The 25,567-nt window shown below is 43.5% G+C and overlaps 1 protein-coding gene across 2 annotated transcripts in view; it reads right to left on the reverse strand.

The window, feature by feature from the left end:
* The window catches only part of POLR2D (RNA polymerase II subunit D), a 35,586-nt gene extending 14,240 nt beyond the window's left edge, over positions 1–21,346 (reverse strand). Inside the window, exons 1-3 of one of the 2 annotated variants that reach the window (XM_080671344.1) lie at positions 21,244–21,346; positions 11,296–11,476; positions 1,992–2,087 (exon numbers count right to left, since the gene is read on the reverse strand). In XM_080671344.1, coding sequence (XP_080527470.1) covers positions 1,992–2,087; positions 11,296–11,476; positions 21,244–21,316 — 350 coding nt within the window. In that variant the 5' untranslated portion in view covers positions 21,317–21,346. The remainder of the gene's footprint in view (positions 1–1,991; positions 2,088–11,295; positions 11,477–21,243) is intronic. The other variant, XM_080671345.1, reaches the window with a different exon arrangement.
* Positions 21,347–25,567: the final 4,221 nt, after the last annotated feature.

A 25,567-nucleotide genomic window follows, 5' to 3' on the forward strand; every position in this document is an offset into this window, starting at 1 on the left:
TTAGCATTTCTTGTTGTGCTGATTTGGTGGTGACAAATTCCTTTAGCCTTTATTGTCGAGGAAGATCTTTATATCACCATCTATTTCAAATGATAGTCTTGCTGGATATAGTAATCTTGATTTCAGATCCTTGCTTTTCATTACTTTGAGTACTTCATGACATTCCCTTCTGGACTGTAGAGTTTCTGATGAGAAATCAACTAACACCCTTATGGAAGCTCCTTTTTTAAGTAACAAATTGCTTTTCTCTTGCTGCCTTTAAGATTCTCTGTCAGTAATTTTTGGCATTTAATTATGATGTGTCTGGGCAAGGGCCTGTTTGGGTTCTTCTAGCTTGGGACTCTTTTTTGTCTCCTGAACTTGTGTGACATTTTCCTTCACCAGGTTAGGGAAGTTTTCTGCCATTATTTCTTCAAATACATTCTCTGTCCCTTGCTCACTTTCTTCCCTTTCTGGCTCACCTATTATACAAATATTTTTATGTTTCATATTGTCCCATATCTCCCTTAAACTGTCCTCCTGTTTTTTTGTTTTTTTCTCTTTCAGTTTTCTGATCGTGTTATTTTTCCTACCCTATCTTCTAATTCACTGATCCGATCCTTTGCTTCCCCTAATCTGCCATGTATTCCTTCCATTTCCACTGTGTTCTTTATTAATGCTATGTCATTCTTCATAGTTACAATATCTTTTCTTATGACCTTGAGAATCTTTGCCATAATTATTATAAACTCTGTCTGATAAATTTCTTATCTCCATTTCATTTAGCTTTTCTTCTGGACAATTCTCTTGTTCTTTCATTTGGGGGTGGTTTTGTCTCCCCATTTTGGCTGCCTGTTTGGGTTTGTGACTATGTATTAGCTATATCTGCTATGCCTCCCAATCTTTAGTGAAGGACAGTGTCAAATGCTATTTCTCCCTCTTTAGCTCAGGCCAAGACTCAAACCCTCCAGAGACCTGCCTCTGCCTGCAGACCAATTGGATTCAGTCTTGAGTAGCCTCAAGCAATCATCCACAGGTTGGGGAGAGGTTTTCCAACTGGGTGAGGTAATTGCTTATGCCTGAAGTCTAATTGTTATTCTCAGTCTCTTAATGGGCCTCAGAAACTAGAGAGGGTGGGGCAAGGGATTTCCCAATGGGGTGGGTCAACTGTATTCCCCCACACCCCAGGCAAAAAAATCACCTGGATAGCAAAGGTCTGCCTAAGAAAGATGTCTTTCACAGCATGAGGGAACAACTCAGCACAGGAAACCAGGGTGTCTGCCTTTGGAGCTCTATCCCCAGAGCCCCCACAGCTCCACTCTGTCCTCCCTCTGCAGGAGCCCAATGTGAGTGGCTGAACACAAAATTTTGTGTATTGGACCTTTAAGAGGGTGCCTGCATTTCTAGGTTTCTCCCCCTGGCATATTGTAACGCTGCTGCTTTTCACAGCCAGTTTCGCAGGCACCTTTCTCAGTTCTGGTGCTCTCTGCTGGGGGCCCAGATTTGGGCTTAGACCCCAGAGCTCTCAGCAACCCCTCGAGCTGAGATGTGTCTCCAGACTTTCCATTGCTTTCTGTGAGAGCTCTTTCTACCAGTCTCTATATCTACCTAGTCTCTAGTTAGCCTATACACTGTTGTCATGTTTTTGCTATCACTAAAATGTAGCAATATATCCTGGAATACACATCTACTTCTAAACCTATCAGTGGGTCTGAAGGCATCTACTCAGGAATAAATTTTTGGGTCATGAGGTCTATTCACCTTTACCTAGGCCAAATTGCTCTCCAAAGTGACTGTACTAATTTGCACCCCATCAGTGTTTGAGAGTTACAGCTATTCCACATTTCTGCTAACAGTTGGTTTGCTACAAAACCATCATTCTCACACTGTTAAAAGAGGCCCTCTCAATGTTTATGTCTATCCAGATTTTAAATGCACCCACTTTTTAGACAGTAATTGTAGTTGTAGAAATATATACAAAACACATCGAATTTATCATACCCAGTACTAACCTTGGGATCAGAGCCTTGGACTCCTCAGCAGTCTCTGGACAAAGGTTGGCCAAACAGGCTAACTCAAACTTATGAAGCTTCTTCTGGAGCAACAAGCTGATCATAAGGAAGAAAATCATAACAAAACATAATCAAAGAGTGATGAATAGGAAATGGGGGGTCAAATGAAACAAGGAAGAGAAAAAGTAAAGCACTTGTAATCTTTCCGTAATGGTTAGGGTGGTTGCAAAATCCTACTTTCAAATTACTTCCTGGTCCTATTCCTGGGGAACAGGAAGTTACAACAAAATGAAGGAAACAATGAAAGTTACGAAATCACATGCAGTCAGAGAAGCCCTGCTATTGCAACTTTTGAAAAACCACAATATGCCTCAAGGAGTATGCAATGCTTCCCCAGGAATTTATTTGTTGTACTCTGCTCTTCTTACCACTCTGCCTTGCTTCCATTAATTTTGTCAAACACATGATATTAGATGGTCCCAACATGTAAGGTATTTGACTTGGAGAAAATTCTTTTAAATTTATAAAAATAAATAAATAAATACAGGCATACCTTACTTTGTACAAATATATATGTAAACTGCATCTTATTTTAAATACCAAACTGTATAAAACAACAGCCAATGCCCTGACTTCTCTGCTCAGTGGTTCGAGTGTTGGTCCGTGCACTAAAATGTCAAAGATTCAATCACAGGTCAAGGGTACATACCTGGGTTGCAGGATTGATCCCCAGCCCAGGTCAGGTCCATGTGGGAAGCAACCAACCTATGTCTCTCTCATATCAATGTTTCTTTCTCTGTAGAAACTACTAAAAAATCTTAAAAAAAATTTTTTTAATATATTTTTATTGATTTCAGAGAGGAAGGGAGAGGGAGAGAGACAGAAACATCAATGATAAGAGATAATCATTGATCAGCTGCCTCCTGCACACTCCACATCATGGATTGAGCCCACAACCCGGGCAATGTGCCCTGACTGGGAATTGAACTGTGACCTCCTGGTTCATAAGTCGACACTCAACCACAGGGCCATGCTGGCCGGGCCCAATATAAAATCTTTTAAAAGAATAAATAGCCGGAACCGGTTTGGCTCAGTGGATGGAGCGTCGGCCTGCGGACTGAAGGGTCCCGGGTTCGATTCCGGTCAAGGGCATGTACCTTGGTTGCGGGCACATCCCCAGTGGGAGGTGTGCAGGAGGCAGCTGATCGATGTTTCTCTCTCATCAATGTTTCTAGCTCTCTATCCCTCTCCCTTCCTCTCTGTAAAGTATCAATAAAATATTTAAAAAAAAAAAATAAAAATAAAAAAAGAATAAATAACCCTAGCTGGTTTGACTCAGTGGATAGAGCATCGGCCTGTGTACTGAAGGGTCCCAGGTTCGATTCCAGTCAAGGGCACATGCCTGGGTTGTGGGCTCGATCCCCAGTAGGGGGCGTGCAGAAGGCAGCCAATCAATTATTCTCTCTCATCATTGATGTTTCTATCTCTCTCTCCATCTCCCTTCCGCTCTGAAATCAATAAAAATATATTAAAAGAAAGAATAAATAAAAATAAAATAGAGCTCATCAATGGTAAATATGGTTTCAAAGAAAACTTTAATTATCTGTTCAGAATCAAAACACTGTGTTTATCACTCTATTACAAGCATATTAATGTACAAAATTTAGAAAATACAGAAAGGCGAGGATCTAAGATGGTGGCGTAGGTAAACACCTAAACTGCTGCCTCGCACAACAATTTCAAAACTACAACTAAAAGACAAAATGTCTATCACCCAGAACCACGGGAAAGCTGGCTAAATGGAAGTTCTACAACTAGAAGGAAAGAGAAAACAGCATTGAGAGGTGCACAAGCGCTAAAAAGCTGAGGTACGGAGGCACGCGCAAATAGGGCTGGCGATGGGCAACTGGGAGCACTGCTTTTTTCAACCGGAAGGGAGACAAGCCCCTGATTACTCCGAACTCCAGTTTCGGGGGAGACGGGGGGACCCAATCTCCTACGGGGAGAAGCTGGACTGTCTGCCATTGGGTCGGAAAGTGAGGGAGGCTTGCTTGCAGGGCTGCGCGCAGGAATAATTGTTTACTGTGCTGGGGCGTGGGACGCGGGGACACGGTCGGAGACGCAGAGCCGGCTAACTGGCAGCCATCACTGTTTGCCACGCCCTAGCCTAGTGATGCCCTGAGACCCCCGCCCCACACAATCTACAAACCCACCCAAGCTCCAAGCAGTGGCTTTAGCATATGAATGACCTGCCTTATCGCAGCTTAACCTAGCAAACTTGCAGCCCAGGTCAAATAGCTCCAAAACCTCCAAACCCCAAGCAAAGAGGAGAAAACTGTAGTTCTTGCTGTAGCTCCTGCTGGGTGGCCTCAGACAGTAGCTGACCTGCACCCCATTGGAGATCCAGAAGCCAGTGTACCTAGTGGTCAGTGTGAGACACCAGATTTCAACTCCTCACATCCAAAAGTGACACATTCAAGAGGCAGACTCAGTGAGCACCAAAGCCCCACTGAAACAAGTCCTGCACCATAAGCGTGTCTCCAGCGCAGCAGTTCTTCCATAATAGACACAGCGGGTCCTCACAGCCAATTGGCCTGGAGGTCAATTCCTCCCAGTGTACCAACAGCAATCAAGGCTTAACTACACCAAGACTTTGCACTCAGCCCACAAGGGGGTGTACCAAGAGCGTCCACCTCAGGTGATTGGGGAGGCTGAGCTACTGGCCCCTATAGGTCACCTACCACACAAAGCCACTCCATCAACACAGAGAAGCAGCAAAATGCGGAGACAAAGAAACATGTCACGAATGAAAGAAATGGAGGAAAGCAAACTACTGGACGACATAGAGTTCAGAACCACATTTATAAGGTTACTCAAGAATCTTCTAAAAACCGCCGAGAAACTTGATGAGACCTCCGAGAAGCTTAGTGAGACCTTCAAGGACCTTAATGAGAATGCCAAAAAAATGGAAAAGAACCAATCAGAAATTAAGCATACACCACTGTCTAAAATAAAGAATATACAGAAACTCAACTGTAGATCAACGTACCCCAAGAATGAAACCAAAGATCTGAAATATGAGAAAACAAAAAACACCCAACCAGAAAAACAAAAAGAAAAAAGAATCCAAAAATATGAAGATAGTGTAAGGAGCCTCTGGGACAATTTTAAGCGTACCAACATCAGAATTTTTGGGGTGCCAGAAGAAGAGAGAGAGCAAAATATTGAAAACCTATTAGAAGAAATAATGACAGAAAACTTTCCATACCTGGTTAAAGAAATAGACTTACAAGTTCAGGAAGCGCACAGAACCCCAAACAAGAGGAATCCAAAGAGGACCACACCAAGACACATCATAATTAAAATGCCAAGGGCAAAAGACAAAGAGAGAATCTTCAAAGCAGCAAGAGAAAAACGGTTAGTTACCTACAAGGGAGCACCCATATGACTGTCAGCTGATTTCTCGGCAGAAACTATGCAGGCCAGAAGGGAGTGGCAAGAAATATTCAAAGTGATGAACAGCAAGAACCTACAACCAAGATTACTCTACCCAGCAAAGCTATCATTCAGAGTTGAAGGGCAGATAAAGAGCTTCACAGACAAGAAAAAGCTAAAGGAGTTCACCACCAAACCAGGATTACATGAAATGCTGAAGGGTATTCTTTAAGAAGAGGAAGAAGAAGAAAAAGGTAAAGATAAAAATTATGAACAACAAAATGACATCAAATACATACCTACCAACAAGTGAATCTAAAAATCAAGTGAATAAAAAATCTGAAGAACAGAATGGACTGGTGAATATAATAGAATCAGGGACATAGAAAGGGAGTGGACTGACAATTCTCAGGGGGAAGGGGGTATGAGGGGTGTGGGAAGAGATTGGACAAAAATCTTACACATATGGATGAAGACAGTGGCGGGGGGTAAGGGCATGGGGTGGGGTGGGGAATCAGGTGGAGGGGAACTATGGGGGGAAAAAAAGAGGAACACCTGTAATAATCTGAACAATAAAGATTTAAAAAAAAAAAAAAGAAAATACAGAAAGGCAAAAAAAAGAGCGTGACCTTCCCATATTACCACATAAACAAATATCAACATATCATCTTAGTATAGTACTCTAGACATTTTTCTATTTCAGAATATAAACTCACACATTCTGTTAGTAACTTTCTGTCACTTGAAGCTATTTTCATTTTGTAAAGAAAATACAGTAAACTTAAATTTTACTTAAGTTTATGAAGAGGGTCATAATGTTTTAAAATGAGCACATACTCATTTACAAACAATACCAAAAAAGTATCAACAGCCCTGGCCAATCTGCTCAGCTGTTAGAGCATCGCTCTGTGGACCGAAGGGTCTTGGGTTCAATTCCTCACCCCCTGTCAGTGTGTGAGTGGGAGGCAATCAATGGATGTGTCTCTAACACATAGATGTTTTCTCTCTCTCCCCCTCCCCCATCCTGTCCACTTTCTCTAAAAAATAATAAAAAAATTTATCCTCAGTCTTTGGGTGAGGATTAAAAAAAAAGTACCGCCCTGGCTGGTTTGGCTCAGTGGAGTCAGCCTGTGGACTGAAGGGTACTGGGTTTGATTCCAGTCAAGGGCACATGCCCAGGTTGAGGGCTCCATCCCCAGTAGGGGACGTGTAGGAGGCAACTAATCTGTGATTCTCTCTTATCATTGATGTTTCTATCTCTCTCTCCCTCTCCCTTCTTCTCTGAAATCAATAAAAATATTTTTAAAAGTATCAGTAATGAAAAATAATCTAAAATTCTTCCCAGAAATAACCAGTATCAATGTTTTCATAGCCCGCCCAGCATGGCTCAGTGGTTGAGCATTGACCTATGAACCAGGAGGTCACAGGTTTCATTCCCTGTCAGGGCACATGCCTGGGTTTGGGGCTCAATCGCCAGTAGGCAGCATGGAGGACACAGCTGATCAATGATTCCTCTCATCAATGTTTCTATCTCTATCTCCCTCTCTCCTCCACTCTGAAATCAATACAAATATATTTTTTAAATTATAAAAAGGAATCCTAATATGTTATTCCAAAATTGGCCATTTTTCTTTTTTCTTTTCTTAAGCCTCACTAGAGAGTATTTTTTCCATTGCTTTACAGAGAGACTGGAAGGGAGGAATGGAGGAGGGAAGAAAGGTGTTGAGAGAGAAACATCAATGTGAGAGAGACACACCTACTGGTTTCCTTTGACAAGTATCCCTTAAGAGGCTTGGGGCCCTAACTGGTTTGGCTCAGTGAATAGAGCGTCGGCCTGCGGACTAAAGGGTCCCAGGTTCGATTCTGGTCAAGGGCATGTACCTTGGTTGCGGGCACATCCCCATTGGGAGGTGTGCAGGAGGCAGCTGATCGATGTTTCTCTCTCATCGATGTTTCTAGCTCTCTATCCCTCTCCCTTCCTCTCTGTAAAAAATCAATAAAATATATTTAAAAAAAAAAAAAAAAAAAAAAAGAGGCTTGGGTAGTGAACCTGAAACCCAGGCACATGCCCTGACCAGGAATCGAACCCCTCCCTCCTGGTTTATAGGTTGACGCTCAACAACTGAACCACACCAGCCAAGCACAACTGGCCATTTTTCACTCAACAACATAGTAACTGTTTTCCATGTTAGTACACACATGACTACACATTCCACTGGAAAGTTGTGCCATAACTTATACATCAGATTTCCTCTTGTTGAACATTTCATTTGTTTCCAATGCTTTTTGAACATCATTGTAAATGAATACTTGTTTGTGCAGTTGATTGCTGTGTATTTTAAAAATAAATTTCTGGAAGCAGGATTATTCAAAGGTAAGACTGTCTGGAAGGCTTCTGAGAGACAGTGGCTTTACAAGGGCTTTACCAATATATGTTCCCACCAGCAATAAATGACAGTGCCCATTTCTCCTGTTATACTAGGTTTCCCATTCTTTTTAATCTTTTCTAAGTCTACTTAGCTATTTCACCATTACTTTGATTTCCTTGAATATTATTTCATGTGAACTAGACAGTCATTTAAAGTTCTGATATAAATCAAGCCATTTTTATGAATTGGGTATCATCTAAGGATATCAATCCTTCTCCAGTTTATTCACACTTACATTTTACACATTGTATTTTATTCGATACAGGAAAGTTTAAATACATTTATGCAAATTCATTTATTTATTCAATTAATTATTTAGTACCTACAATGAGACTGACACAGTGATGAATATGACCAAGTCCCTACCTTCACAAAAGCTTACAATCAACTAGAGTCAATCATTTTCCCACATTTAAAGTCTTGCTAAACCACAACTAATATATACATTCACTCATGTTGTCATACAGCACTTTTACGCATCATAGTTTAAATTTAAATCCTTAATTTCTTAGGAATTTATTTTGGTGTAATATAGAGTTCAAACTTTGTTGTAAAATATTTCCCCACTAATTTACAGTGCCATTTTAACCATAAATTGGACGCATATAAAATAAATTTGTATTTGAATGTTTCTAAATTTTCTATTGTTTCAATGATCTATTTCATGACCAAGTATCACTATATTATTTCAATTATTGTCACTTTTTAATGCATTTTAACATCTTACCTAATAATAGACAAACATGTAAATTGACCGTACCTCCCCTACACCACCAGCCAATCAGGAGTGATATGCAAATTAATCCAACAAAATGGCGGTTAATTTGCATACACTGGGGCTGAGTGACAGGAGCGGGACACAGGCGCTCTGCCTCACCCCTGGTCTCTCAGGGCCTCTGGGCAGCGTGGGAAGGTGGGGCTGGAGCGGAAAGAGACGGTTCCAGGGCCTGAGCGGAAAGGGGCTGGGCCTGAGTGGAAAGGCGGTGCTGGCAGCCAGGGAAAGGAAAGCCCATTCTAGCACGAATCTTCATGCATCCGGCTTCTAGTCTTTTTTTTTATTTTTTATTTTTTTAATATATTTTATTGATTTTTTACAGAGAGGAAGGGAGAGGGATAGAGAGTTAGAAACATCGATGAGAGAGAAACATCAATCAGCTGCCTCTTGCACGCCCCCTACTGGGGATGTGCCCACAACCAAGGTACATGCGCTTGACCGGAATCAAACCTGGGACCCTTGAGTCCGCAGGCCGACGCTCTATCCACTGAGCCAAACCGGTCAGGCTTCTAGACTTATAGAATAAATTTCCCTTCATTTTTAAAAAATTTTTTTTGACAATTCTCACAAATATAAGATCATTTTATTCTGCTCCCCCTTTCAATTCCCTTGACGATTTAGAATAGCAAATGTATACATTAATTTGGGGCAAATTGACATTTTTACAATATAAAGACTTTTCATTCATGAATGTGTTTAAATCTACCTTCATTTATTCAAGTCATCTTTTAGGCCTAACAGTTTATAGTTTTACATGAAAGCTCTGCACAGTTCCTTCTAGTCTTTTCTCCATGCGTACATCCACACTTGTCAGAATAGACTATATTTCACATACAGTTTTATCACCTTCATTTTCTGTACACTTAACATATGTAACCATCTTTCCATTTCTTTTTCTATCATAGGTTTTAATGACAGCATAGTAGCCCATCAAACAGATTTACCTCAATGTATTTAATTACTGTCAGGGATGGGGCTGGCCGGCAAACCACCCGCAGCTCCTCCCCCACAGCCAGCCCTGCCCAGGGCCCCTCACCCCAGCCAGCCTGCCCTGATGGCCCCCATTGGGGCAGGCCAGCTGGAACCCACCAGTGCACAAATTCGTGCACCAGACCTCTAGTTCATATATATTTTTTAGTCCAAATATGCTGATATCCATACAAATATTTTAAATCACCTACTATCCAGTAAAACTGATACTTCAAACCCTAGTAGATTTGGCTCAGTGGATAGAGCGTCGGCCTATCTGAAGGGTCCTGGGTTCGATTCTGGGTCAAGGGCACACTCCTTGGTTGTAGGTTCCATCCCAACCCTAGTCAGGACACATGAAGGAGGCAACCAATCGATATGCCTCTCTCACATCGATGTTTCTCTCTGTCTGTCTCTCCCCCTCCCTCCCACTCTCTCTAAATATCAATAAAAAAGTGTCCTCAGGTGAGGATTAACAAAAACAACAAAAAACTGACCCTTTGGGAAGATGTGCTATCCTTCCTGTGGCCTTCAACACCCCAAGCACATCACTGTTTCCAGGGCACATCCAACCCAATGTGAGAAGCAAACATGGATGTTTCTCTTTGTCTTTCCCTCTCTCTTAAACATCAATGGAAAAATAACCTCAGGTGAGGATTCACAAAAAGAACACAACACAAAACACACACACACACAAAATGCTGGGGGGTTTTTTTGTGTTTTTTTTAAAATATATTTTATTGGTTTCTTACAGAGAGGAAAGGAAGAGGACAGATAGTTAGAAACATCGATGAGAGAGAAACATCCATCAGTTGCCTCCTGCACACCTCCCACTGGGGATGTGCCTGCAACCCAGGTACATGCCCTTGACCGGAATCGAACCCAGGACCCTTCAGTCCGCAGGCTGACGCTCTACCCACTGAGCCAAACTGGTCAGGGCAAAATGCTGTTGTTTTTTTAAAAAAAATTTTTTTAATTGATTTAAGAGAGAAAGGGAGTTAGAAATGTCAATGATGAGAGAGAATCATTGATTGGCTGCCTCCTGCACACCTCCTACTGGGGGGATTGAGCCCCCAACCAGGGCACGTGCCCTTGGCCAGAATTGAATCTAGGACCCTTTAGTCTGCAGGCCGACACTGTCCGTTGAGCCAAATCCCGTAGGCCAAAATGCTGTTTCTTACAATACAAAACAGCATATATACATACATACACACACACATATATATATATATGAATACATGAAAAAAAGATCTGAAGGGGTAACAACAAACTGCTAATAGTTACTTTGCAAGGAGGTAACTGGGATTTGGGATATGCGAGAAGATAGGCAAAGAAATATTGGCCTTATAAGCAATTTTTAATTTTTGACAAATTATTTTACATACATTCATCCTCGAGATGACGAGGGGTGGGTAATAGCAGTCTACCTGTAGATGTCCAATAGTCTGGATTAACAAAAACTTTCTTTTAGCCCAGCTGGCATGGCTCAGTGGTCAAGTGTCAACTTATGAACCAGGTCATGGTTCGATTCCTGGTCAGCGCACATGCCCAGGTTGCAGGCTTGATCCTCAGTGTAGGGTGTGCATGGCGCAGCCGATCAATGATTCTCTCTCATCACCGATTTTCTATCTCTCTCCCCCTCCCTCTCTGAAATCAGTAAAAATATTGTTTTTAAAAAACGTCTTTTAGCACTCACCTACGGACACTGGCAATGGTCTCTCTGTTTTTGAAACGACTGAAACGAGCTGTGTAGTTTAAAGTTTTCATGAAGACCTCAGAAAGTTCCTGTTCGTCCTCTGCACTCTCATTCTGTTGCTTTCGATGCTCCAGAAGCATGTGAACTTCTGAATTTAGAAGCGTCTCAGCTGTTTCAAACTCTATTTGTGAGAAGCATAAACGTTAGCTTAAAATATTCCTTCAAAGGTGAGCTTCTAAATTTTGATTTTTGCCTTTTGAGACTTACAGCAATCTATTGCATTGTTGATATACTATTGCAGTGGTCGGCAAACCACAGCTCGCGAGCCACATGCGGCTCTTTGGCCCCTTGAGTGTGGCTCTTCCACAAAATACCATGGCCTGGGCGAGTCTACTTTGAAGAAGTGGCATTAGAAGAAGTTTAAGTTTAAAAAATTTGGCTCTCAAAAGAAATTTCAATCGTTGTACTGTTGATATTTGGCTCTGTTGACGAGTTTGCCGACCACTGTACTATTGTATTGGTTATAGTAGTTTCAGGTGTACAATATAGTGATCGGACATTTTTATACCTTACAATGTGCCCACCCGTTCCACTAATTCTAGTGATCATCTGCCACTGTGCAAACCTATTACAATATTAGAGTCCCCACCCCTCTCCACCCAGCCCCTTATCCCCCCTCAGTCAGTCTCTATCAATCGTTTTGTTCATTTGTGTTTTTTAGATCCCACATATAAGTGAAACTGCACAGTATCTCTTTCTCTAACTTATTTTCCCTTAGCATAATACTCTCTAGGTCTATCCATGTTGTCGCAAATGGCAAGATTTTATTACTTTTTTTTTTTGTTAATCTTCACCCGAGTATATTTTTCCATTGATTTTTATTTTTACTAATGTCAGAGGGGAAGGGAGAGGGAGACAGACACACCAATGATGAGAGAGAATCATTGATTGGTTCCCTCCCACACACCCCAGACTGGCATGCACCTGGACCAGGAATGGAACTGTAACCCTGGGATCATAGGTCGACACTCAAGCACTGAGCCATGCCAGCAGGGCTCCATTGATTTTTACAGTGGAAGGGAAGGAGGGGAGAGAGAAACATCAGTGTGATAGACATTAATTGGTTGCCTCCTGCACGAGGTTGGGGTTCAAATCTGTAACCCAGGTACATGCCCTTAACTGGGAATCAAACCCAAGACCCTTGGGTACATGGGCCGACACTATCCACTGAGTCACACTGGACAGGGCTGGATTTCATTATTTTATGGCTGAGAAATATTCTATTGTGTAGGCACCTAGGTTGCTTCCGAAGCTTGCCTACTGTAAAAAATGCTGCAGTGAACACAGGGGTATATATATATATATTTTTGAATTCATGTTTTGCTTTCTCTAGGTAAATACCCAGAATTAGAATTGCTAGATCTATTTTTATTTTTCTGAGGAATCTCTATACTGTTTTCCACAGTGGCTACACCAATCTGCATTCCCAACAACAGTACATGAGTGTTCCTTTTTCTCCCCATTTTTGCCACCACTTGTTCTTTTTTGATTTATTGATGATAGCCATTCTGACAAGTATAAGGTGGTATCTCATTGTGGTTTTAATTTGCATTTCTCTGATGATTAGTTATGTTGAACATCTTTTAATACTTGTAGGCCATTTGTATGTCTTCTTTGGAGAAATGTTTTGCTGCCCATTTTTTTTAGTATATGTGCTGCAGAGGTGCATACTATAAGGCCATTTTATGATAGGATTATTTTTTATTGAGCTATATGGGTTCCTTATATATCTTTGCCATCAAACCTTTATCTGATACATTTTAAGAATTATTGTTAGGCCCAGCCAGCATGGCTCAGTGCTTGAGCATCGACCTAGGAACCAGGAGGTCACAGTTCGATTCCCAGTCAGGGCACATGCCCAGGCTGCAGGCTCAATCCCTGGTGGGGGGCGTGGTGGAGGCAGCAGACTGATGATTCTCTCTCATCACTGATGCTTCCCTCTCTCTCCCTTCCTCTCTGAAATCAATAAAACAAAACAGTATTATATATATATGTATGTATGTATGTATACACACACACACACACACACACACGTATATCTATGTGTGTGTAAAAGAATTATTATGTTAGGGAGGGCCGAATCTTTGGAAGCAAACATTAATGATGCACCCCAAATTACATTTTTGTTTGCATGAGATCACACTGAACCAATTGAGTCACACCTGCCAGTGCAGTTGATGTTTTTAAGGCTTTTGTATATAATAGGATTTGAGCTTGCAGATAAAAACATCCATTCCCTCTAAAAAGCTTATGAAGCCGAAACCGATTTGGCTCAGTGGATAGAGCGTTGGCCTGTGGACTGAAGGGTCCCAGGTTCGATTCCGGTCAAGGGCATGTACCTTGGTTGCGGGCACATCCCAGTGAGAGGTGTGCAGGAGGCAGCTGATCGATGTTTCTCTCTCATCGATGTTTCTAGCTCTCTATCCCTCTCCCTTCCTCTCTGTAAAATATCAATAAGATATATTAAAAAAAAAACACACACAAAAAAACACATCCATTCCCTCTATATTTCATAGTCAAAGTACTCTATCAGCTAAACCTAATTTATTTAGTTTTTTTTTATTGATTTCAAAGAGGAAGGGAGAGGAGAGAGAGATAGAAACATCAATGATGAGAGAGAATCATTAATCGGCTGCCTTCTACACACCCCCTACTGGGGATCGAGCCCGCAACCCAGGCATGGGCCCTTGATGGGAATTGAACCTGGGACCCTTTACTCTGTAGGCCGACGCTCTATCAACTGAGCCAAACCAGCTAGGGCAACTAAACCTAATTTAAATATTTACCATGACACTCATCCTATATAATAAAAGGGTAATGTGCAAATCGACCGAATGACGGGTTGCTATGACGTGGACTGACCACCAGGGGGCAGACGCTCAATGCAGGAGCTGCCCCCTGGTGGTCAATGCGCTCCCACAGGGGGAGCGCCACTCAGCCAGAAGCCAGGTTCATGGGTGGCGAGTGCAGCGGCGGTGGCAGGAGCCTCTCCCACCTCTGCAGCAGTGCTAAGGTCACTGAGGGGTCCCGGACTGTAAGAGGGCGCAGTCTGGGCTGAGGAAGCCCCCACCCCCAGTGCACGAATGCCATGCACTGGGCCTCTAGTTTAAAATAATTCTCTTGATCAATGATAATCCTATATAATAAAAGCCTAGCATGCTAAGTGTCTGGTCATCTTTTCAACCAATCAAAGCGTAATATGCTAATGATATGCTAAGGCTGTTCAATCACTCACTATGACGTGCAGTGACCACCAGGGGGCATACAGTCAACAGGCTGACCAGTGGCTATGATGTACACTGACCACCAGGGGACAGATGCTTCAACTGGTAGGTTATAGCTTGCTGCTGGGGTCTGATCGGGACTAAGCGAGAGGGGCCGGACACACCCTGGAGCCCTCCTGCAGTCCCTCCCACGTCCCTCCCCAGGCACAATTGTGCACCAGTGGGGTCTCTCGGCCTGGCCTGCACTTTCTCGCAATCCGGGACCCCTCAGGGGATGCCAGAGAGCCAGTTTCGGCCCGATCCTGCAGGCCAGGCTGAGGGACCCCACTGGTGCATGAATTCATGCACCTGGCCTCTAGTACTTATATAAGCAATCTTTAAAAACTGTTTAAAAAAAGAAAAAAAACATACCTTTGATTCCATTCCATGATATATGGCAACCTTTTCCTATATTTTCAGGATGACATTGTTAAAATGCTATTATTCCTTGGGAAAATCATTATCTCCCTCACATTCCCAAAGAAGCATATTTTCCTAATACTTATTACAAAATATTAGAGCTGGTTTTTAACTGCCTTTCCCTTATCGGTGAGTTCCCCCAGAATAGAAATCATCCATAAACATGATTCATGGCTCTAACCGGTTTGGCTCAGTGAATAGAGCGTCGGCCTGCGGACTCAAGGGTCCCAGGTTCGATTCCGGTCAAGGGCATGTACCTTGGTTGCGGGCACATACCCGGTGGGGAGTGTGCAGGAGGCAGCTGATCGATGTTTCTCTCTCATCGATGTTTCTAACTCTCTATCCCTCTCCCTTCCCCTCTGTAAAAAATCAATAAAATATATTTTTTTAAAAAAATGATTCATGTTTATAATGCCACACTGATGAAGAGGAAGCAATAATGAGAAAATTACAGTTACTTGCAATTTGGCATTTACATTTGATATGAGTATGTCTACTATTGGGGAAATCACAAACACCTCCATTGGATTAATGCCTTCCATTCTCAGGCCAGGTGATAAGAGCTTCACTCTCTTTTCACAACTGTCTGGGGAGAGGGTGTCAAAAGGAAACTTTTTTTTAAAAAAAATATATTTTATTGATTTGTTACAGAGAGGAAGGGAGAGGGATAGAGAGTTAGAAACATCGATGAGAGAGAAACATCGATCAGTTGCCTCCTGCACACCTCCCACTGGGTATGTGCCTGCAACCAAGGTACATGCCCCTGACCGGAATCGAACCTGGGACCCTTGAGTCCGCAGGCCGACGCTCTATCCACTGAGCCAAACCGGTTTCGGCAAAAGGAAACTTTTTATGTGAAAGTTCTCATTGCTACTAAATATAATGGCCACCCCTAACCTATTTTCTGAGGGCAGCATAGTTTGTAAAAAGAGGACCGTCAAGAGTTAATTCTAGCCCTAGCTGTTTGGCTCAGTGGATAGAGCGTTGGCCTATGGAGTGAAGAGTCCCAGGTTCGATTCCGGTCAAGGGCACATGCCTGGGATGCGGGTTCGATCCCCGGTAAGGGGCATGCAGAAGGCAGCCAATCCATGATTCTCTCTCATAACTGATGTTTCTCTCTCAAATCAATAAATATATATATATTTTTTAAAAGTTAATTCGTCAAACCTTCTGAGGTAGTGTACAGGTGAAGAAACTATTGCCTCAGAACAATGGATGGAGAAAGCATTAAATATCAGAAAATATGACCCCAAATTTCTGAAGTGAGAGTAACAAGTGAGCTAAAGAGGGAGGGGGGAGGCAGCAGTAGCTAAACAGGGGTCAGTTTCAACTTCTGAGGCAACAGCATTAATACAGCCTTAGAAAATGAAAATTAAGACTCAACAAGTTACTAATAATCACCTCCAACTTTGTTACAGCTGCTGCTGTTTTTATGTGTGTGTGTGTGTGTGTGTGTGTGTGTACGTATGTGTTTTTATTGATTTGAGAGAGGAAGAGGGAGAAACATCGATGAGAGAGAACCATCAGTCAGCTGCCTCCTGCACGCCCCCTACTGGCGATTGAGCCAGCACCCCAGACATATGCCCTGACCAGGAATTGAACTGGCGACCTCTCTGTGCATGAAACCACACTGAACCAACTGAGTCACCCCTGCCAGGGCAGTTGATGTTTTTAAGGCTTCTGGAAAATCGCCCAAAGTTAGAGATGCGTACCTTTCGACACTAAACAAACTTACCTGTGAAATGTAATAGATGGAACTTAGGGCACCAGGAGACTAATCACCTGTCACTATTCTTCACTGAAGGCAATGACCAAGTGCTATTTACACACCACCCTCACTTTTTTCAATCAATGAAAGGACAAGGTAGCCAAATTGTGACTTGGAGGACCTAAGAGAGGGGTGCCTGAGTCCAACCAATCAATGTGTCTCTCTTACTCTCTTACACCAAACTCTCTCTCTCTCTCTCTCTCTCTCTCTCTCTCTCTCTCTCTCTCTCTCCCTCCCCACTTCATTCTCTCTAAAAAATCAATGGAAAAAATATTCTTGGGTGTGGATTAATAACAACAAAAAACAATAAAAACAGATCCTTGGGTGAGGATTTTAAAATCCTATATAATAAAGAGCTAATACGCAAATGGTTGTCACGCCCTCATGCTGGGGCCGGGAGACCTGCGGCCGCGCCCCCCCGCCCAGCAGGCCTTGACAGGGGACCTGAGGCTGCGCCCCCCACCCTGTGGGGTTTGACAGGGATGGGGCTGGCCAGGTCTGGGTCTTGCGCGATTTCGAGGTGCGCCGCGGGCGGGTGCGGACTTGACTCTGGGTCCCACGGTGCGCCCCAGACTCTGACAGAAGGGAGATTTTCATATACATTTTACAATTTTTCTTTCATCTCTAACACTTCTATTATAGAGAAAGGCAAATAGCAATATTAAAATATCTCCTCTAATTAATTCCCTTCTAATGTGTACAAATTTCGTGCACCGGGCCACAGTAATAATAATAAATGGGAAGAGAAGAGGTAGTTCAAACACTTTTTTTTATAACTATGGAGAGTTAGGACCCAAGACCTCTACCCATAGCTAACCACAACAACCATTTGTTAGATGTAATCTCTCACACTCACACTATACATAATTTATTTGGAAAATGAAAGGAAATAGATCAGGGGATCTGCAAGTCATGAACCCCCTGTGCAGGTATTTTTTAAAAATATTTTTTTTATTGATTTCAGAGAGGAAGGGAGAGGGAGAGAGAGATAAAATATCAATGATGAGAGAGAATCATTGATTGGCTGCCTCTTGCACACCCCACACTGGGGATTGAGCCTGCAACCCAGGTATGTGCCCTTGGCCGGAATCGAACCTGGGGCCCTTCAGTCCGCAGGCCGATGCTATGTCCACTGAACCAAACCGGCTAGGGCACTGTGCAGGTATTTTAAAAGCAACCGCCACAATTCACTAATCCCTCCTCTTATAAGGAAAACAATTCCTTGGCCAGCACCTCAGCTGGGAATTTCCTTGAGGACCCTTCATTGCAGCCACTCATGTTTTATGATAGGGTGACAATTTCAGATGGTATTCTTCTATTGTACATTTTTCTCTAGTACAAAATGGTCTAGGGCAGTGGTCGGCAAACTCATTAATCAACAGAGCCAAATATCAACAGCACAATGATTGAAATTTCTTTTGAGAGCCAAATTTTTTAAACTTAAACTTCTTCTAACGCCACTTCTTCAAAATAGACTCGCCCAGGCCATGGTATTTTGAGGAAGAGCCACACTCAAGGGGCCAAAGAGCCGCAGTTTGCTGACCACGGGTTTAGGGGATTTCTTAGCTTGAGGGAGGGAGTGACTGGGATGATATAATCCTCTTTAGAAAAATGACTTACTTTCTAATCTTTTCAAGAGTTGCTGTTAATTATATCACATAAATGAAGGATAAATTTTATTTGCGGGCAAATATGGTTGTGAAAACTACCACTAAAAGTACTCAGAAGCTTCGAGTCCTACAATTATTTTCACATGTTTGTTTACTTTACACCCCATAGCATAGTCTTTCCTTATCTCTTAAGTACTGTTGTTCTAAAATACATAATACAGGCAGTCCTCAGGTTACTTCAGACTCAATGTACGTCGTTACGTCACCATCTCCCATTTACTTATAAAAAAAAAAAAAAAAAAAAAAAAAGTTCCTGCCGAAACCAGTTTGGCTCAGTGGATAGAGCGTCGGCCTGCGGACTCAAGGGTCCCGGGTTCGATTCCGGTCAAGGGCATGTACCTTGGTTGCGGGCACATCCCCAGTGGGAGGTGTGCAGGAGGCAGCTGATCGATGTTTCTCTCTCATCGATGTTTCTAGCTCTCTATCCCTCTCCCTTCCTCTCTGTAAAATATCAATAAAATATATATTTAAAAAAAAAAAAAGTTCCATCATTTTGACGTATGTACATATGTGCTTTGTGTTTTTTATTTTATTTACCACAAGTAAAGGTCAGGAATTGTTATCTTTAAGTTTTTTTTATTGTTTAACTTAATTACTGCTGTGTGTGTGCTCCATGTGAGTGACGTAGGTGCTTATGTAGGTGGGTTCCGACATGGCCAAAATCACATTATGTTGCGCCATAGGAACAGATCTCTGACGTAACCCGAGGACCTAATGTACTTCATTTGCTTGTATCAGCTGAGAAGTTAAAGATAATAGTTTGTTTTTTGTTTGTTTGTTTGTTTTTTAGTATATTTTACTTATTTTTTACATAGAGGAAGGGAGAGAAATAGAGAGTTAGAAACATCGATGAGAAACACTGATCAGCTTGCCTCCTGCACACCTCCTACTGGGGATGTGCCCACAACCAAGGTACATGCCCTTGACCGGAATCGAACCTGGGACCTTTCAGTCCGCAGGCCGATGCTCCATCCACTGAGCCAAACCAGTCAGGGCTAAAGATAATAGTTTGATAGGATCTATGATCTAATTATACCCAATACAATAAAATTCTCATGTGTACCAGATGCTATCTGCTTTTATCAAAACAAGTATTTTCAGAGTATAAAAAGAAAACAACACTAAATAAAAAGTACCCAGAGAAAATCCAAATACAAAAAACTGGTTTAATTTATCACAAAATTAAGAAAACCATCTCCTTCTTAGTTATTACATTTTTAAAAAGAAACACATGTATATTGCCATCATGCAAAAAACTTCTGTGAAGCTATCCTATGGAAATATTTGCACTTGAGTCTGTGAAATAAAAAACTGGCCTGGCTGGCGTGACTCAGAGGTTGAACATCACGGTTGGATTCCTGGTTAGGGCACATGCCTGGGCTCAATCCCTAGTAGGGGGTTTGCAGGAGGCAGCCAATCAATGATTCTCTCTCATCACTGATGTTTCTCTCTCTCCCCCTCTCCCTTCCTCTCTGAAATCAATAAAAATGTTAAAAAAAAACCAAAAAACTGGAAGCAAGCTATCTATAGATAAACAGTATTACAGTACAACCATTAAGTACTAATCCCATTTTGCAAAGAAAAAAATGTACATGTATATTTATGAATAAAAATAAATTTGGAAGAATAAACAACGAACTATTTAGAGTACTTGTCTGGAAGAAAGGTTGTGGAGTTTCACTTTTTATTGTGAAAAATTATATAAGCCCTGGCTGGTGTGTTCAGTGGTTAGAATGTCAGCACCTGGTACTGAAGGGTCACAGGTCCAATTCCAGGTCCAGGGCAGGTGCATACCCGCATTGCAAGTTCCATTCCAGTCGGGTCTAGCGAGAGGCTATGTCCCTCTCTCACATCGAAGTTTCTCTCTCTCCCCTCCCTGACCTTCTACTCTCTCTCTAAAAAAAAATAAAAAAATAAAAAAAAAATATATATATATATATATATATATATATATATATATGAATGGGAAAATATTCTTGGGTCAGGATTAACAAAAAATAATAGCAATTTAAATATAATTTTAATTATATAATTTAGTTATAAATGATTATATAAAGTTTCACAATAAATATAATTACACGATTTTTTTAATAAGAAGGGTATTGTTAAGGTTTCCTCCATTTGCTTTGTTTTTCCGTACCTACAAGATATGGTATTTTAACATCTTAAGCTTTCTCTTTATTCTTGGTTTCATCACACTGCACAGAGAATGTGCTCTACGTGCAGCCACCTGACAAAGATTCTCTCTTTTCCAAACCCGGGCCAAGGTCCTCCGAACCCTCTTCCCGACTCGGCCTCCACGCGCCCACACCGGCTCGAGCGGACAGCACCAGGGGAATTCCTCGGGCCGCGCACCCCAGGGGGCCACTCACGTATCCCAGGAGGCCGCTCCTGCACCCCAGGAGGCCACGCCCGCACCCCAGGAGGCCGCTCCCGCACCCCAGGAGGCCACGCCCGCATCCCAGGAGGCCACGCCCGAAGGCGCGGCCCGGGAACTCCTTGCAGCGGCTGCAGCTGCGGGCGGGGAGCCCACCTCCGCGCGCGGGCCGACGCCCCTCCCGGTTTCTTCCCTTCCCCGCCCCCCTGTCTGGGCTCGGCCTGCCGGGAGCCCGGTCCCCTCGGTACAAACGAGCCGATTTCAGCCCGCGCGGGGCTTTCCTAATGACTGAGGCCCGTCCAGACCCTTCGCGAGTGTCGGCTCCGTCTCCTCCGACTGGGACGACCGCGCGGGACGGCCGGCGGGGTGGATCGGCAGCCCCAGGCCCACCTTTGGGGAAGATGAGCTGTGAGGCGTCCTCCTCCACGTCGCCAGCCCGCGGGTCGCTGCCGCCCGCCGCCATCGTCGCGCCGACACTTCCACCGCCGGAAGTGGAAGCGCGGAGCCTCCGGCCGGGTCACGGAAGGGGCGGGACCTAGAGGTGGGCGGGGCCGACAGGCTGAGGCCCCGCCGGAGCGGTGCGCCCCGCTCTCCGCCAGGCTCCCGGCCCTAGCCGTCCCTGGTGCCCTCGCGGGGACTTGCGGACAGGACTCAGTGCGATGCGGACGTGCGCTCACCGACCGAGGAGCTCCCGCTGAGGGGAGCTGGGTGGGCGACTCGGTTACAGAATAGGAAGCAGCTAGGAAGATGCCAAGACAGAGGAATAGGAAAATGGGTAAACAGCAGTTTGTGTCCACCAAGTAAAAACCAGTTCCCCTAAACCAAGGACACTTAAGAGTAAATGGTTTGCACTTCTCCTCCCCTACAGAGGGTAAATAGGTTAAATCACCCCACTCAGGAAGACAGATAACAGAAATCCAATTAGTGCCATTTGCCAACCAGACCCAAGGACAGACAAATTAAGAGAATAAATCTCATTTTGGTACATCAGCATAAAGCTGATGAATATTCTATTGATTGGCCCCTAAGTCCCCCCTAAATGCCCAGCCTTTCAAACCACTGAAAATGAAGGTCCCAGCAGCCTCTCCTTCCAGGGAGCTCTGTGCCATTTCCTCCTCCCTCTCCTCCACCCCCTCCCGCACAAATCCCCAAACCTCAGTGACCCCAGGAGACTTTCAATCAGGGGAGCAATGGGCAGCGGCAGTTAATCCGGCTAACCCCCGAACCTGTCTCCAAGGCCCCTTTCCCCCCTTTTCTCTGGCTTCCCAGCGAGCCAGAGCAGCCCAGCCTGGGCTCTCCTGTTGCTTCTTCTATGCCCTTCCTTGTCTCGCTGCCTGGAGTATGTTTTTGCTGCGGCCAATAAATTCTTACTTGCTTTTCTACACTTTGTGTCTTGATTGGAATCTTTCCTCAAGAAGACAAGAACCGAGGTCGCCTCTTCTCCCCAGTAACACCTTTTAGGCACTAAGAGTCGGATTGCACAAACTGTAAGGCCACCAGGCCAGAGAAAGGGCTGTTTTCTTCTTCCTTCTTGTCCAGGATTGGGAGGGTGAGGCAGTAATTCTGGTTAAAAGGGGGTGACTTCCTGGGAGCTGAAAATTAAAGTAACTATGAGCACCTGGCAAAGAACTGATGTCGAAGTTACGACATTGATTTCCAAAGAATTCTGCTCACAGAATTGACTCTCCCCCTCCCCCCCAGTCCACATTCTAGGCATCCATACATTGTTACAATTTAATATATGCCTCACCTGCCCAACTGGACTGCTCCACCTATACTCTCGCTTGCCTCTTTGCTACTATTGTATCTAGGAAAACTGTACAAACTCAGAGTTTAATGGGGTCAGGTCTCTACAGCGCCTGGCAGGTAGAATTTCTATAGTATCATGGGTTATGGCAGGCAACAGCATCCCACAATCTGGAGCTGTCAGTGTAGGGTCAGTCCATCCTAGAGGGGTTTAGTGGAAATGGCGTAGACATCATAAAAGGAATAGGAGACACACCGACTATAAGACCTTATACAGAAATGTGAGATTCGAGACAACTACGAGGTAAAGGGCACCCTAAATTTACCTCAAACCATGAGTCCTTCCATTTACCAGCTACTACCCTATTCACATACCAGCAAGAACCTTTCACAAAACCCACATCTCCCTATAAAACCCTTTAGTCTCTTATCGCCCCTGGACACACTAGCTCTATTTTTCTTTTATGCACCTTTGCTCTGGTTGTGCTGACTTGCCTGCTCCCAGACTGCTAGGCATATCCCCCACCCAGGTCTGCTCGGACACCCACCACCTGGTAAAGTCTGACTTCCTCTCCCCTGAGATTATGGTGTGATTACATGGTCTTGTCCCTGCCAGATGGCTGAGACCTCAGACCCTAGTCCTCGAGCGCTGGGACTCCGGGCTCTGCAATTGACCCCAGGATGCTGGGCTAATTCCTAACCTCCAAATGGGAAATCAAACTTCTATGCAGGATGGGAGTCCCCTGGCCTATATCTTAGCTAACTGGGCCCAATTCAACCCCGACCTTAAAAAAGAAAAGATTAATTTTCTATTGTAATTCTGTCTGATCACAATATAAGTTCCCCACTGGGGAGTCAAGACCTCAGAATGGGAGCATTAATCACAGTACCATCCTTCAATTGGATCTTTTCTGCAGGCAGCAGGACAAAGGGTCAGAAATTCCTTATGTTCAGACATTTCTACTGTTATGAGAATGGGAGGATCTCCTCCAGAAACATAAATTGACTACCTTAGCCCTGATCAGTATGTTCAATGGTTAGAGCATTGGCCCTCACACCAAAGGGTCTCAGGTTCAATTCCCGGTTAAGGGCACATACCTGGGTTGCTGGTTCAATCACTGGCCTTGGTCAATCAATATGTCTCTCTCACATTGATGTTTTTCTCTCTCTTTCTCTCTCTCTCCCTTTGTCACTTCCACTCTCTCTAAATAAATAAATAGATTTTTTTAAAAAATAAGAGTTTATTTAAAACCAAACTGGTGTCATGCCAGGAAGCAAAACCTCAAAATGCTCCCTGTAGGGAATTACTCTGTTACTTCTGAGCACATGGACAATGATACTAAAAGGCCTTTAACAGCCCTAACCGGTTTGGCTCAGTGGATAGAGCGTCGGTCTGCGGACTGAAGGGTCCCAGGTTCGATTCCGGTCAAGGGCATGTACCTTGGTTGCGGGCACATCCCCAGTAGGGGGTGTGCAGGAGGCAGCTAATCGATGTCTCTCATCGATGTTTCTGACTCTCTATCCCTCTCCCTTCCTCTCTGTAAAAAAGTCAATAAAATATTAAAAAAAAAAAAAGCCTTTAACATCTTTTGAAACATTTGGATGATACAAAAATGATGCTGTTTTCAACTTCAGAGAAAACAATGTTGTAAAATAAAGGACATAATCATAGTGCACGACTTGATTCAGTAGTGAACAATGTTTAGGTAACATGTAAACTCTATTAACAAAAAAATAATTACCAGGGTATTACAGGGTAGTTAACAGAGATGGTGTGTGGGCAACAAGATAGCAATGAGTTCTGTGGTCTGCAGTGGTCCTGTGGGTGTGCCTTGAAGAGTCTGGAAAAGAACATTAATTTGACATCTCAAAGGTAAGGACTGAGATTCGTTAAGGCCTAGGACATGACAGTGCACCATGACTTGCTCTTAGTTAGGGATTTTTATCTTCGGACTATCAGTGTCGTTACTTTTGGTCTCCAGGTTTGCAAGGACTGCTCTTCGGGCCTCCCCTGAGCTTGTCAGATTCATCATGTGGCCCCTTTTTGGTCCACAGGTAAAGTAATGGTAGACTAGGTAGCACTGGCAGAGCTTGCTGTTCTGAAGTGCTTCCCTGCTGTTGATTAGAGCTTTGAACAGAGGCACTGAGGGGAATCCTGAGTCAGGCAGCCACTGGTGTGGGCATTGGGCTCTGTCCATCTGTCTACCCTGCAGGCCTTTACAGAGCAACTGCTACTCCTTACCGTGTGCTTGCCCAGGGGCTAGCTGGGTACCCAGCGCTTGGTGCCCTCTGCACACACCACGGTAGAGAAGACAGCAGGTGAAGAAAGGAGAAGAACAAATAATACATATAGTGATGTTCACAATATGTACTTGGTTTGTCCACATTTTCATGCAGGAAACCACTGTAAACATGTATGTGCAACACTCTAGGGTTAAAAAAACAATGTTATCACCCTAGCTGATTTGGCTCAGTGGATAGTGTCCGCCTGTGGACTGAAAGGCCCCAAGTTCAATTCTGGTCAAGGGTACATGCCCAGGTTGTAAGCTCAATCCCCAGTAGGGGGCATCAATGATTCTCTCTCAGAAGATATATATATATATGTGTGTGTGTGTGTGTGTGTGTGTGTGTGTGTGTGTGTGTATTTTTTTTTTAATTGATTTTTTACAGAGAGGAAGGGAGAGGGATAGAGTTAGAAACATTGATCAGCTGCCTCCTGCACACTCCCTACTGGGTATGTGCCCGCAACCAAGGTACATGCCCTTGACCGGAATTGAACCTGGGACCCTTCAGTACGCAGGCCGACGCTCTATCCACTGAGCCAAACCAGTCAGGGCTCTCATTGATGTTTCTATCTCTCTTTCCCTTCCTCACTGAAATCAATAAAAATATATTAAAAAAAAAACAAAAACCAATGTCATCAATCCATCCTCACAGGGAGCTCACCAAGAGTACTGATACGATCTGG

This window comes from Plecotus auritus (genome assembly GCF_963455305.1).
Source record: "Plecotus auritus genome assembly, chromosome: 5".
NCBI lineage: Eukaryota > Metazoa > Chordata > Mammalia > Chiroptera > Vespertilionidae > Plecotus > Plecotus auritus.